Source organism: Podarcis erhardii (genome assembly GCF_964252035.2).
Source record: "Podarcis erhardii genome assembly, chromosome: 5".
Taxonomy (NCBI): domain Eukaryota; kingdom Metazoa; phylum Chordata; class Lepidosauria; order Squamata; family Lacertidae; genus Podarcis; species Podarcis erhardii.
In genome coordinates, this window is record NC_138509.1 from 5,292,573 (window position 1) to 5,306,130 (window position 13,558).

At 41.7% G+C, this 13,558-nt stretch overlaps 1 protein-coding gene across 4 annotated transcripts in view; it reads right to left on the bottom strand.

Annotated features, from left to right (window-relative positions):
• Positions 1-13,558, bottom strand: part of PCLO (piccolo presynaptic cytomatrix protein) — a gene marked incomplete at its 5' end in the record, with an annotated part of 233,953 nt that overhangs the window by 14,728 nt on the left and 205,667 nt on the right. For all 4 annotated transcript variants that reach the window (XM_081860927.1, XM_081860926.1, XM_081860925.1 and 1 more), the window contains 2 exons: positions 6,757-6,824; positions 11,295-11,445. In XM_081860927.1, the coding sequence (XP_081717053.1) occupies positions 6,757-6,824; positions 11,295-11,445 (219 nt within the window). The remainder of the gene's footprint in view (positions 1-6,756; positions 6,825-11,294; positions 11,446-13,558) is intronic.

The window sequence follows — 13,558 nt, forward strand, 5'->3', positions numbered from 1 at the left end:
TAGACAGCAGCGATTATTTTAGAATTGTGGTCCTAGAACTATAATTTCTAAATCTCCATTGGTGGTTTCTTGGAATAATTAAGTAGAATGTAGCTCAGTGAGTCAGCTTAGGAGGTTCATTACAATGTGCATCCTTAAAACAGAAACATTAAACACCAACAATATAAAAGGGCCAGTATAAGGGCAGTGAGATGAGATAACAGGAAGCATAAAGAACCATAAAAGGTACAGAGGACTGAGAAGCCTGGGGAAATTTAAGAAGTGTTTCCTTCATACCACCAGGATAAATTTAAGAATTTACCACCAGGGTAAATTTAAGAAGTGTTTCCTTCATACCACCAGGGCCACGTAAGAGAATTCATGACTGAGGTGAGATAAGACCAAAACCAGGAAGTTCTTGATTTGTTACTTGGTCTCTTGCAGGGCAATCCTAACCATGTTTACTCAGAAGCATGCCCCACTGAATACAATGGAGGAAACTCCCTTCTTTGATGAGCTGAAGAACGTCATCAACTCTCAGGCATGTGGTAAAGGCCCAGGACAGGGCGGAATCTCAACAGAAGTGCTGGAAACTTCAATTCTTCTCCCATGACACACCTCCACAGCCTCCTCTTGCAGAGTTGGGAACAAGGATCTGTGCCACAAGACATGTGTGACTCCAGCATTGTGACCCTCTACACGAGCAAAGGTGACCTTCAAGACTGCAACAACTACCATGGGATCTCCCTGCTGAGTACCTTTGCTCATGCAGTTCTCAAGAGAGTACAGTGACTCACTGATAGGGTCACTGAGTCAGGATTGCAGCCGTAGCCCCGCTTTTATCGTCATTTAAATAAATCTTTTCTTCCCGCATGCTAACAACTGCAAACCATATATAGCACTCAGAACACCAGCTATAAATGGATGCCTTGGTGTGACTTGAATCTGAAGACCTTAAACAGTTGAAAGATTGTGAGATTCAGCTTGACAAGTAAGTGAATCAAGGGCTAGTACTCCAAAGCTCAGATCTAGATGTAGGAGGTTAAAAAGACAAAAAAATACATTTTCAGTGGTTGGTTTCATATTGTGGTGAATGGCACGGTTTAGCGGGAAGACACTCAAATGAAAATTTCTGTTACTATATATCTTATGTGGCTGTTTCTTTGTATATATTTTAAACTTTTTGTACATGGATGTTTTAAGATGGTCTACATCTCTAATGCCTAATAAAGGTTTGGCGAAAGAAAGAAAGGTTTCATATCAGCAGCTCATGCCACACACAGCACACTCACAAGTGGCAAGATCAAATTGTTAATAAAATCCGTTGTCTGATTTCTCTTTCACTGAAATGCTAAGAGATGGCAAAGTGGATATGAATGAAGCTACGTGTGCAAAAGTAGAAAGCCGGAAGGGACTTAACAGTATGCACAGAACGGCCTAGAGAAATCTCAGAGGCAAGATGGACCATCAGAAAAGCAATGACAGAGCAACGCAATAGCTTCCTTTTATTTGTAGAAACAGTTGTCAAGAACCAAGGGATGCTGTTCATCTTATGGAAAGCCCTGATCTTAAAACCATGTTCCACTGACAGTTCTGAGAGGAGGTCACAAAGGGGAAATCAGAACATTCAGAGGCAGGAGAAAAAACACAAGTAATAGGCAACTCACATGCTAAATATTGTTTCCTATTACCCTGTTTCTTGACAGGTAGAAAGTTTCAGAGCTACTGTTTACAGGGTCACTTTCCTCGCCCGGGGTGGGGGGTGGGGCAGAGGTATGGGGGTGTATTAGATTCTTGCTACATTTTATCCCTGTTTAGGGAAGTTTTTAATAACTGATGTTTAAATGTACTTTTAATCTTTTGTTGGAAGTGGCCCAGAGTGGCTGGGGAAGCCCAACCAGATGGGTGGGGTATGTATGTATGTATGTATGTATGTATGTATGAATGAATGAATGAATAAATAAATTTCTATAAAAGGATGTGAGAGGAACAGAAATAATAAGAAATAATAATATTTTTAAATTTTATATCCCATCAATCTGGCTGGGTTTCCCCAGCCACTCTGGAAGGCTTAAAACATACATAAAAACACAACAAAACATCAAATATAAAACATCAAGAAACAACATGTCCTATACAACCAATAAATCAACAGAAACACATAACAACAACAGCAATAAACAGTTTACAGTTATACCCAAATTAAAATAACTGCCAACCCCAACTAAACATTAAACCAACACCAACTTGCCAAAAACAAAAGAGGAACCAAAATTAGAACCATTTGAAAACATTTTAGTCAGTTGCCCCAACCCAACAGTTGTTCCAGCAATGTCCCAGTGTCCTCCCAGGAGCCTCTTTTAGCTGCTCAGGGTGAGTCTGCGCTCCTAGACCAGGTCGAAATGGGTCTTGCAGCAGAGAGCAGGTCTTTCTTCCAGCACTCATGGCAGCATCAAAGGGGGTCCTTCTTCACACAGTGCAGAGTTAAATTATGGAATTCCCTGCCATAGGAGTTAGTGGTGGCACCACCTTAGATGGCTTTAGAAGAGCATCAGACCAATTCATAAGGCTATCCATGGCTACAACTAGCCATGAGAGTGATGCTCCACCTACCGCCATTGTTGGAGGTAGTATTGCCTCCAAAGGCCTGTTACTGGGAACTGCAAATGGGAAGAGCATTGTTGCAACTGGGTCCTACGTGCAGACTTCCTACAGGCTTATGTGAGAACAGACTGCTGGACTAGATGGGCCTTTGGCCTGAGCCAGCTGTTCTTATGTTCTTACAGGCAGAAAGCAGCAGGCAGGTACCAAGATATGGGACACCTGGTCTTGAAACATGGTTAGCCCCTGCCCCCTGCAACCACACACCATCAGTTTTACCTTGCCAGCTGATGTTTCTAAAATACAAGAAGAAATATGATGCTGAACACATATACACTTCCTCTACTTGGCCTAAATTCCATGGAACGGCTCTGCAAAGAGGATTTTAAAATATGAACCGGCTCTAAGAGTTCTGTGCAAATTAGAAGCTGCCTTGCAAACATCGTCAGTTGGTCCTAAAAAGAGCATGATTTTACCAGTGCTTAGCTGGTGAAGGTTTTGAAGCAAAATGATCCCAAATTGTGAAGGAAGCACTATATCTGGCTAAAAAGTTGCCAAATTTCCCAGAGTAGGAAGTTTCTGGAGAATGCATAGACTAGGGAGATTGCTAAGAACAATGGGTTAAAGGCGGGGGGAATTTAAAGAAAGAAAGGAAGATTTAAAGTATTCTTACATCATGGGTCTTTAGTGCTATTAAGACTCCATTATCCTGGGGATGACTCCTTCCCCACTTCCTAGAGTATGTCTTTGCAGTAAACAGCAGCATGCCAAAAAATAAGGAAATAGCTTGTACAGACTGATGCACACCAACTGCAGAGAAGCACCTTTCGATTGCTCTGTACCACTTTCTCAGCATGCAAGCAATTATTCAGCAACAGAGATCAAGCTCACTGATACTTTTCTCCTTTAAATATTTTGGCATTGATTAATCTCAGACTATCAAGAGCCCTAGACAGAAGATGTGACCCTGCTCAAGGCAGCACCAAACATACCTTTGTGATAAATGAGAAGTATTTTTTATGCAGCTATGAAGCAGTGAGATACAGGACACCAACTCCCCCCAAAATATGTATGCCTCTCTGAAAATGCACTACACAACTTTTGTAAAAAGTTAATATCAGGGCCAGATTAACCATTAGGCAAAGTACAAAATTTGCGGATATATTTGTGGACAATCCCCATTCCCTGTGCCAGGTATCTTAAATCCCCCCCCCCCCGTGTTACTGATCTAGACGCTGTGATGTCATTTCTCCCAGGTAAAGGTAAATGGACCCCTGATCGTTAGGTCCAGTCACGGATGACTCTGGGGTTGCGGCGCTCATCTCATTTTACTGGCTGAGGGAGCCGGCGTACAGCTTCCGGGTCATGTGGCCAGCATGACTAAGCCGCTTCTGGCGAACCAGAGCAGCGCACGGAAATGCCGTTTGCCTTCCCACCCATTTATCTACTTGCACTTCATGCTTTCAAACTGCTAGGTTGGCAGGAGCTGGGACAGAGCAACAGGAGCTCATTCCGTTGCGAGGATTCGAACCGCCGACCTTCTGATTGGCAAGCCCTAGGCTTTGTGGTTTAACCCACAGCGCCACCTGTGTCCCTTCATTTCTCCCAAACTATGAGCAAATCTAAAAACCAGTAACCTCTCCAGTAGAAACATAAATATGACGGAACAGCAATGGGCTGTACTGTAGCACATTGCAGGTGTGGAAGCATCAGCACAGAAAATGGGTGCCTGCATTGGCTCTATGGGCTTCTTTGGCTCCTCCACACACCCATTTTAGTCCTAAAGGGCTTTGGGCTTGTTCACACTTCCACCTATGCCTTGCTTAGAAAGCATGGGGCGCAGCCGATTTCTGCTTGCCCCACTCCTTTGCAAGGGAAGTTCCACTCCTTAGCGATAGTGCAGAACAAATGGCCTTCCAGGGAAACCCCGAATGGCGTTTTGCTCTGACTGAGTGGTCAAGGGCGGTTTCCCTCAGGGAAAAGCTGTGGGGCAAGAGGAAGCCGTTTGTCATGCCGCCTGATCCTATCTGTGTTTATCCAGAAGAAATCCCACTTTAGGCACTTCAGGGTACACAGTATTGGTTTATTTTTACTCAGGCCCCTTGCTGGAGAAACAATGGGGCTTCACAAGAGTTGTTTCCTGCTGTTGCACAAAGAACATGATTTATTGATTTATAAGGACTTTCAATGGTTTTTGCAATCTCCAGTCTCCAGCACTTTTGGACATGACTTTGAAGACTAAAACTAAAAATAGATATTCAATTACCATTACAGTGTCTGCTATTAGGGAATTCAAGGTGGCCAGTTTTCTCTGCAAAATCTTGGCTCAATATCCATTTCCCTCAGATCAGCGCTCATCTGGTCAGTAACTATGTTATATTGATTAAAATGATACTCACGGAGCAGGCCATCATTTAAAGAGAAATTGGATCTTTTGTTATATATCTGGTTAATTGTAGAGACAGTAGATAGCATAGAGGCTGATGTGGTTTGCCAACCAGCCGTCTAAGGGGGTCAGAGTTTGAGTAGCATGCAGGATTATTTGCATGTCCGGGGATAAGATCAAGCAACAGTAATCAGCATAGAGATGAAGAACAAAATGGAACATTTCCAGCATGAAAACCATGGAAGAAATTGGGCCTAATCCAGGCCCCGGGACTTAGTTTGCTGACCCCTGCTCTAAAGCTTAGTTTAAGGGACGTTGTGTTAACATTTACATTACAACATAGTTGGGGTTTACCAGGCGGATGCTATAGGGACAACTCAGGTAACAATAACAACCATGTAGCAAACCTATAGAGCTCTGTCTTGGGGTCATCCCAGCGTGTGTAGGAAGTGATTGCACATTCAGAGTATTCAATGATCTCAGTGATTGTTGCACGCAAAGCCAAAGAGGGTGGAAGGAAAGCATAACTCAGGTGGCATGTCACTTATATTTCAAATAATATCTGTGTGGCACCAGAAAATTGATCTAAACTAAATTGATCTAAAATTGATAAATTGATCTAAACTGCGAAAAGGTGCAAAAAATGGCCCCAAGAGTAGGAAAATTGCAAAAATTACCACCATCAGTGCCATGTGAATCTAACCCACAGCAAAGCACCTGGGGGTACCGGTCTACCTCTGAATCAAAAGCCAGGCACTTCAGGGTACCAGTCTACCCTCCTTGTTGTCGTTTCCATGTTGTCCTCCAGCAAAGAGGAAGACTGAGAGCCCCCATTACCACCATTGATGCCAGTCTTCTGGGAATCAGTGAAGATTTGGGTAGGGTCTGTGAGAATCTTCACAGAATCTTAGGCTGCCCAAAGCTTTCTAGACACCTTGCCACCAGCATAAGGCAAACTGTAGTGTGAACAACAAGGAATGGCCCATCCCTCATGAGTTGCATGCATTCATTTCTGTTCCTTATGGTAATATGGACTGATAAGGTGTTAGGTTTTCTTTAAGAGAGAATAAACAAATCCGGGAGAGACTGCTGCACTAACTGCTGACATTCATTCCAAACCCTATTTTAGCCCTTGGAGCAACTAAGATCAGGCTTAGGAAGGTGAGAACGAACAAGCTTGATGTACATTATTTCCCCACGTACACTGATTGCTTTCCTCTATGTCTCCCTGGTTCACTGAACCAATGATCTTAAGCATCATTAGCTCTTCAGGGTTAAAATAAATCAAATATGCCTACAGGAATAATAATTCAAAAGCTGACACCGTGTTATTTACTACCCACATCTCACCACAGAACTTTGGCTTCATCTTTGTAGCCATTATTTTACAAACGGCTGCATATATATTTTATACATATGTGAGGTGATTGCAAGTGGAAGTATACACCTTCAATAATTGTCTCTGCATTATAATCTCTGCATAATTATTTTTGCAAAGAAGCCAGTTGTCAACATTTCATTGCACTTTCTAATATTGCCCTCAACTTGTCCTGTGCAGAAAGAGGTTGATTCGGTTTTTGGTGATGCTGGTGTAAAATTCTCACAACAGGAAGCACCATTTTATGAACTACAGTCTTTTGTAATTCTCCCTAATTTCACTCTTCACAGCAACTATCTTAATGTGTAGCGTGTTTTTTTCAGGTGCTTCAGTATAGAAAATAAAAACCAACAGATAGTTTTCTATGAACTTTTAAAATGTATCGTTCTAATGTTGACAATATCCAGTTTACCTTCAGCCTCCATTAATCCCATTCCTGTTTGCTTCACTGGTTCTTGCCCATTCTGGCTCATCTTTCCTCTGTTGAAAAATACAGTTGAGCAGCTATTAAAAAAAGCCTCCACCGTCAAATGATGCAATATACCACCCTGAGATCAATGGGGATAGGGCGGTATACAAATTGAATAAATAATATTTTTTTGATTAAAAATGTTTACAGGTTGACTCAATATGAAATGTTCATTTATTGGAATTCACGACCCATAATGGTTTTTAAATTTGCAAAAAGGCAGTGGCAACCCCTCCTCCCCACCTGCTTGTTCATTTCCAAATGCAGATGTGCAAGCTGTTGCACAATTTGCCACATGAAGCACGCTTTCACACTCAGAAGAGATTCTCTGGTTGTAGCCGGATTCTTTTAACACTAGGAAAACAGATGGCAGGTGAAGGGATTGTTGCACAGGGATATCTCACATCCTGCATTCTCTTGGGAGGTGTGGGCCTGGCTTGATGTCTGCTCAAATGCTGGCCACAAGTAGCTTACACGCTGTTTAAGACGTGCAAGAATGTTGTTTACGTGGGGCAGAGCGGGGCAAGGCCTTCACATGCAGGGACGGCACATCTCGTTTTTCCATGTGAGTTGAAACAGGAAGTGCTGCCCCTCCCCGCCAGGCCTCTTCTGGTTTCTGGTGAGATTTCAGCAAGATCTCACCCGAAATCAGCACTGATCCTGGCACCACTTCTCCAGCAGCAGCAGAGGAAGCTGCTTCATCCCCCCTGATCACAGGGCACTATGTGAATGTCTTTATGTGCGAACTGTGCCTTTGTCTGTGCTCACACACGAACAATTGGCCAGATATTCACTGTACCTTCTCACTTATCTATAAATTGAAGGATAATTGATATTGGGCAAACATCTGAAGCTGATGCCATTGGAGTAGTTCTGGGTAGAGCAGTGTCGCCCTATTTAATAATTATTATTTTTATTTTATTTATTAAATTTGTTAGTCGCTTTATCTTGTCCAGGGCAACCCAAAGTGACTTACAATCCAACAAACAGACAGCTGACTCCACTCCACAGAGATTCATAAAAACCAAGAGGAAAAAGAAATATATTAAAAACATCTCACCTACTTCTAAAAGGCCAAATGCCTGGTTATAGAGGGAAGTTTTTGCCTGGTGCCTAAAGATATATAATGGTGGTGCCAGGTGAACCATTCTGTGAAGAGCATCTCATAAACGGAGACCCATCACAGAAAAGGCCCATTCTTGTGTGGCCAGCCTCTGGACCTCTCGTGGTGGAGGCACACAAAGAAGGGCTTCAGATCATGACTGCACAGTTTGGCTCCATTCATATGGGAAGAGACGGTCTCACAAATTCTGTATAAACATTTGCTGTCTTGGATATTACTAATAATCAGGATGTTTTGGTCAACCATGTTTCATCATTCCTCTGTTGAGGGATTACCTGATCAATTTTCAGCTCCAATCAGTGTGTGAGCTCAGGCATCTTTCTATAGACATCTTTCCTAGAGGAACTTACTTTCAATATTTTAAAACATTCATCCTCAAGCACTTCCCGAAGCTGTATTATATTAGTAGGGATTAGTATAAAATAATTACAGGCCTGAAGTTGAAAAATATGATTAAAACTTTTTTATTTGACTTCAGGGAATAATTTATTTTTATCTACAGGCAGAAAGATTAAATATAAATTCTTAATCATATGGAAATTTGCAGCATGAATTGACTTTTCTACTAGAACTACTGAAGAGGAAACTTAAAAGAATAAGATGGATGATTTCTTTTTATCTTCTACTGACTTAGCGTACAAAAGCACTGCTGTCCTATAGCAAATCAAGGAAGACTTAATGCATATAAGTGCTTCTGAAATACAATCTCCTGGGGCCAAGTTTTGACTTTATTCCTTTTACGGACTTTAAAACATAAGGTTACGAGCCAGTTCTTTATAACCAAATGGAATCACTAGAGCAGGAAGTTTGCTGTTCTTCACTGGTACCTAAAACAGACGCATAGACCTTGTTCATTTGTCATATTGAGCAATGGTTAATGGTCTGTCACAATCACACCTTTCTAGTCTGTTCTACTCATTCCTTATTAGCACATGGAGGAAACAGACTACAATAACTAAACCAGGGATTATAGTTTGATTATATAATAATAATAATAATAATAATAATAATAATAATAATAATAATAATAATAATTTATTTATACCCCGCCCATCTGGCTGGGTTTCCCCAGCCACTCTAGGCAGCTTCCAACAAAATATTAAAATACAATGGTCGGTTAAACATTAAAAGGTTCCTTAAACAGGGCTGCCTTCAAATGTCTTCTAAAAGTCTGGTAGTTGTTTTTCTCTTTGACATCTGGTGGGAGGGCGTTCCACAGGGCGGGTGCCACTACCGAGAAGGCCCTCTGCCTGGTTCCCTGTAACTTAGCTTCTCGCAGTGAGGGAACCGCCAGAAGGCCCTCAGCACTGCACCTCAGTGTCCGGGTAGAATGATGGGGGTGGAGATGCTTCTTCAGGTATACTGAGCCGAGGCTGTTTAGGGCTTTAAAGGTCAGCACCAACACTTTGAATTGTGCTCGGAAACATACTGGGAGCCAATGTAGGTCCTTCAAGACCAGTGTTATGTGATCTCAGCAGCTGCCCTCAGTCACCAGTCTAGCTGCCGCATTCTGGATTAGTTGTAGTTTCCGGGTCACCTTCAAAGGTAGCCCCACATAGAGCGCATTGCAGTAGTCTAAGCGAGAGATAACTAGAGCATGCACCACTCTGGTGTGGTTTGGACGTAATGCTAACCTAGGGATCATAGTTTGTTCATAGCAAACCATTAACTACGATTTTACTATGAAATGTGAAATGGGCCATAGAAGAGAAAGACTTTGCAAGATTATCCAAACTGGGGGAGTAGGGAAGAGAGCAACTGCAACCTATTCTACCCTTATCTCACAAGCCATGGTTCAAGTGGCCATAGTTTACTCCACAGTCCTGCTTCTGAGCCCTCAAACATATTGCCTTGGGAACAAAATAAAGCCTTGCCACTTAGTGTGGTCCCCAAATACTGATTAGTCAGTTGATTAATCGCTTTGCATTTCCTATGGTCAATAAAGATTAGTCAGTTGAGAAGGAAATTTGCATTAGCAGAGTATTTGTCAGCTACTGGCTTATTCATACATTTAATCAGCATAATAAATTCAGTTGATAGCTAGTTTTTCAGAGGGAAATGGGGAGGGTGGCTAGCTCCACCCTCTTCTTTATCTTTCTTCTCCTTCACCCTGGCAGAGACCCTCCTATCCTTGGCATAGCCGAGGATTTGTCTATCTTCTTGCTGCCTTTCCTGCCCCACCATGAAAGGGAGGAAGAAAAATTATTAGTGTCACTTCCAACAATATCAGAATTAGGTCATTTTCAAAAGTGGTGGGTTGGTTTGTTGCTTGTAAAACCTACACATTTTTTACTTAAAAATGTGCAATTTCCCCCACTCTATTCTGCATTAATAAATTGGGTTCAGTATAACATAGGGGAATGGCAGCTTTCCTCATAGGTCCCCCCCCACCCCAGAGTCCCCTGCTCAGGGTTCATTCTAAAACCAAACAACAAAGAAATCAAACTTTAAAAGGTGCCAAGGCCAAAAAAAACCCACTCTCAACCTGTTTGTATTTGCATGTAATTTTGCAGGCTTAGTCCACTCAGGGTGGACTATTATGCCTGAAAACTTCAACCATTTCTATGAAATGGGGGGGAAGTTATAGCCATTTCAAAAATTCCCAATACAGTGGTACCTTGGGTTACATATGCTTCAGGTTACATACGCTTCAGGTTACAGACTCCGCTAACCCAGAAATAGTACCTCGGGTTAAGATCTTTGCTTCAGGATGAGAACAGAAATCGTGCTCTGGTGGTGCGGCAGCAGCGGGAGCCCCCATTAGCTAAAGTGGTGCTTCAGGTTAAGAACAGTTTCAGGTTAAGTACGGACCTCCGGAACGAAATAAGTACGTAACCAGAGGTACCATTGTAGTGAATTTGGGAAGGGAATGAAGCTTCATTTCCCCCCCAGGTGAACTTGGCATTTAGATCCCAGGCCAAACTGACCAGCCTCCCAAGTGCTTTAGGAGTCTGAACTGAATCTTGTGGTTGCTGCATGCTTCTGTTTCACCAAACTTTTGTCAGAATTCTAGATTGGCATGTGTCTAGATAATATTTGCTATGACATCTGCTATGTTGGCTAATTTTTTCTTTAAAAAAGATATTATTATCACTGCTCTAATTTTCATTGGTTTGATGACTATATTCTGGGAAAATGTACAAAAGTTTAAAATACTGTGTTCAGTGGAACTACAGCTTTAATCCCACCAGTGTACTGTTTAGCACACACATGCATGCAATGACGTTGCCCGTAAGTATGTGTTGGGAAGCAGGGGAGGAAATATGGCAGTTCCTTGAGGGTTAAAGTAGGAACCTCTCATTCGTCTTTCCATGGCTAGTAAAAGCAACAACTTATTACATTTTTTAGAAGTTCTTACATTCTCGGAATGGGAAACAGATTGGTGTCCGCAGTGGTGGTACTGCTGCTGCTTCCTTCACTGTCCATGCTGTATCCGCTGCCAAAGGTACTGGCTGAAGAACCAGTGGAGGAGACTGAACTTTCTCCCGGTCGGTGGTTCGTAGGTCTTGCTGTACAGGGTAGGAATGAAGGATTACCAAACAGCCTAGAGAGACATCAGTGTCAGCAATACAAGTAGCACCTAGCGATCGTGTGAAGTAAGAACAGAAAATTCTCACAAAATGTTGTTCTAAATAGGTTCTGGGAAACCTATTCAACAATACACATCAAGGCTAATTTATAACTGGAAAATACAATTTTAATTTCCTCACAATGGTTTGAAAATTGAAACAATATTCAGCTAGCAACAGCAATGACATTGTACAATTAACCCTTACTATTTCTAGACAACAGCTCAAATGTCACACTACTGAAGGCCTTTTGAGAAAGTGTACACAGTAAAAAGGGGGGGACGACCCCAAATGCTGAATCAGGAACACAGATACTAGACAGGCAACATCTTCTCCAGACACCACATAACTACTTGAATATATTTCTCAACTGCAAGTTAAAAGCTTAGAACATGTTACAGTCTCTGTTTTATTCCAAATATTGACCAAAGGAAACAATACCAGTCCAGCCATGCTGAGTTCACAAATCTCCAACAAAAATATTGGAGAATTTCCCTCACCCACCCACAAATTTATATTCATTTCTTATTTTGATGTCTCCATGCTTGTTACCTTTCTCATTTGGGGCAAATTGAGAAATATGCGAAGCTGCAATGTCATACAAAATAATTCTTGTCAATGATTAACTGCAGCAGTGTACATTTGAGCAACACTATTGCCCAGGACAATACAACGCCACTAAAAACTAAAACAGATATTGCGCTTTCTAGAAAATACACATTGATTAATATATGCATATATGTTGTGGGTTGCTGTTGTTGTTTCTTAAAAAATGTGCTCCAGCTATGGCTTATAGGTTTATGATAGTGTATCACAGGTTAGGGCCATGATGCTCCAAAGCTTTGCAAACAACTCGTTTCCATATGCTCCAAAGGTTCAGGTCACAGCCCAATACATTTGCCAAATGGGAGTTTTCAGATAAAGCATCTGAGCAATTTCATGAAATTGCATGTCACCTTAGAAAGGTGGGAGAGTACCTAGCGAAAGCAAGAGCACTGAAATGTGACAGCACTCAAACAGGAAAAAGCAGAGCCCAGCGACAGCTACAGATTATTGATGTCTATAGACTGAATAATGGGTTGGCTCTCTGAAAATTGTTTCTTTTTTGGCGGTGACAAAGCCCATTTAATTTTTCTGGGAATTAGGTACTGAGAAGCCTATTACAAAGAAGGTTTATTGAGCAGCAAATTTATTTATAGTATGAAGGATTCTTGCAAAGCAATGACTGAATATGCCAGAGAGGCCCTGGTTTATGAAACAGCTCTGAACAGGAAAGGATCAGATTGATATGAACTCCCCTCTCCCTGCACAGTCATAATGGTTGTCCTAAAAGCAATTCAGTACCAAAACAAAAAAACAAAAAAACAAAACAAACAACAATCTATATGCAGGGCTAAAGCACAGAAGTAGGAAAATGCAACTCCAAAAATGCAAAAAGGGACTCTTTCCGTGCTCCATTGCCAGTGAGGTAACCTTGAGACAGTTGATTTAGAAGACCTGTGTTCAAATCCCCATGCTGCCAGGAAGCTGACTGGAAAGTCTTTGAGAGATCACTTTCAGGACCTATTCAGGCTTTACTTGCATGGAGGGACAATGTTAAGGGACAAATGGACTGCTGGGCAACCACTTCAGCCACTGTACCACCCCTTGGTCTTCACATGGCATGTGCTGGTTTCTTATGTGTTCACATGCAAATTCTGCAGTGGAACAACTTCCCTAGATGTGTCGGTTTCTCATGCAATTTAGAAAAGTCCTATTTCCAACTTTAAGCATGAGCTCAAGAACCCGCTTATCTGCAGTCATGTTGCCTACAAAATCACTTTCTTATGCCTGATTCTCATATCACCTTTGGACTCTACTGCTGTAATTTTAATGCACCTGTTTCACGTCATGAATTTTTAGTTTAAAAGAACCTCATATGGTGAGAGCTAGTATTTATGATATCAAGTCACATGATAGTTTTGGGTGGGTTCCTGCCATGGAAAATTCACTCTCTCATCATATGTAGGGTCAGTCAAACATAATGTTCACCACATGAAACTGATGTGGTAAA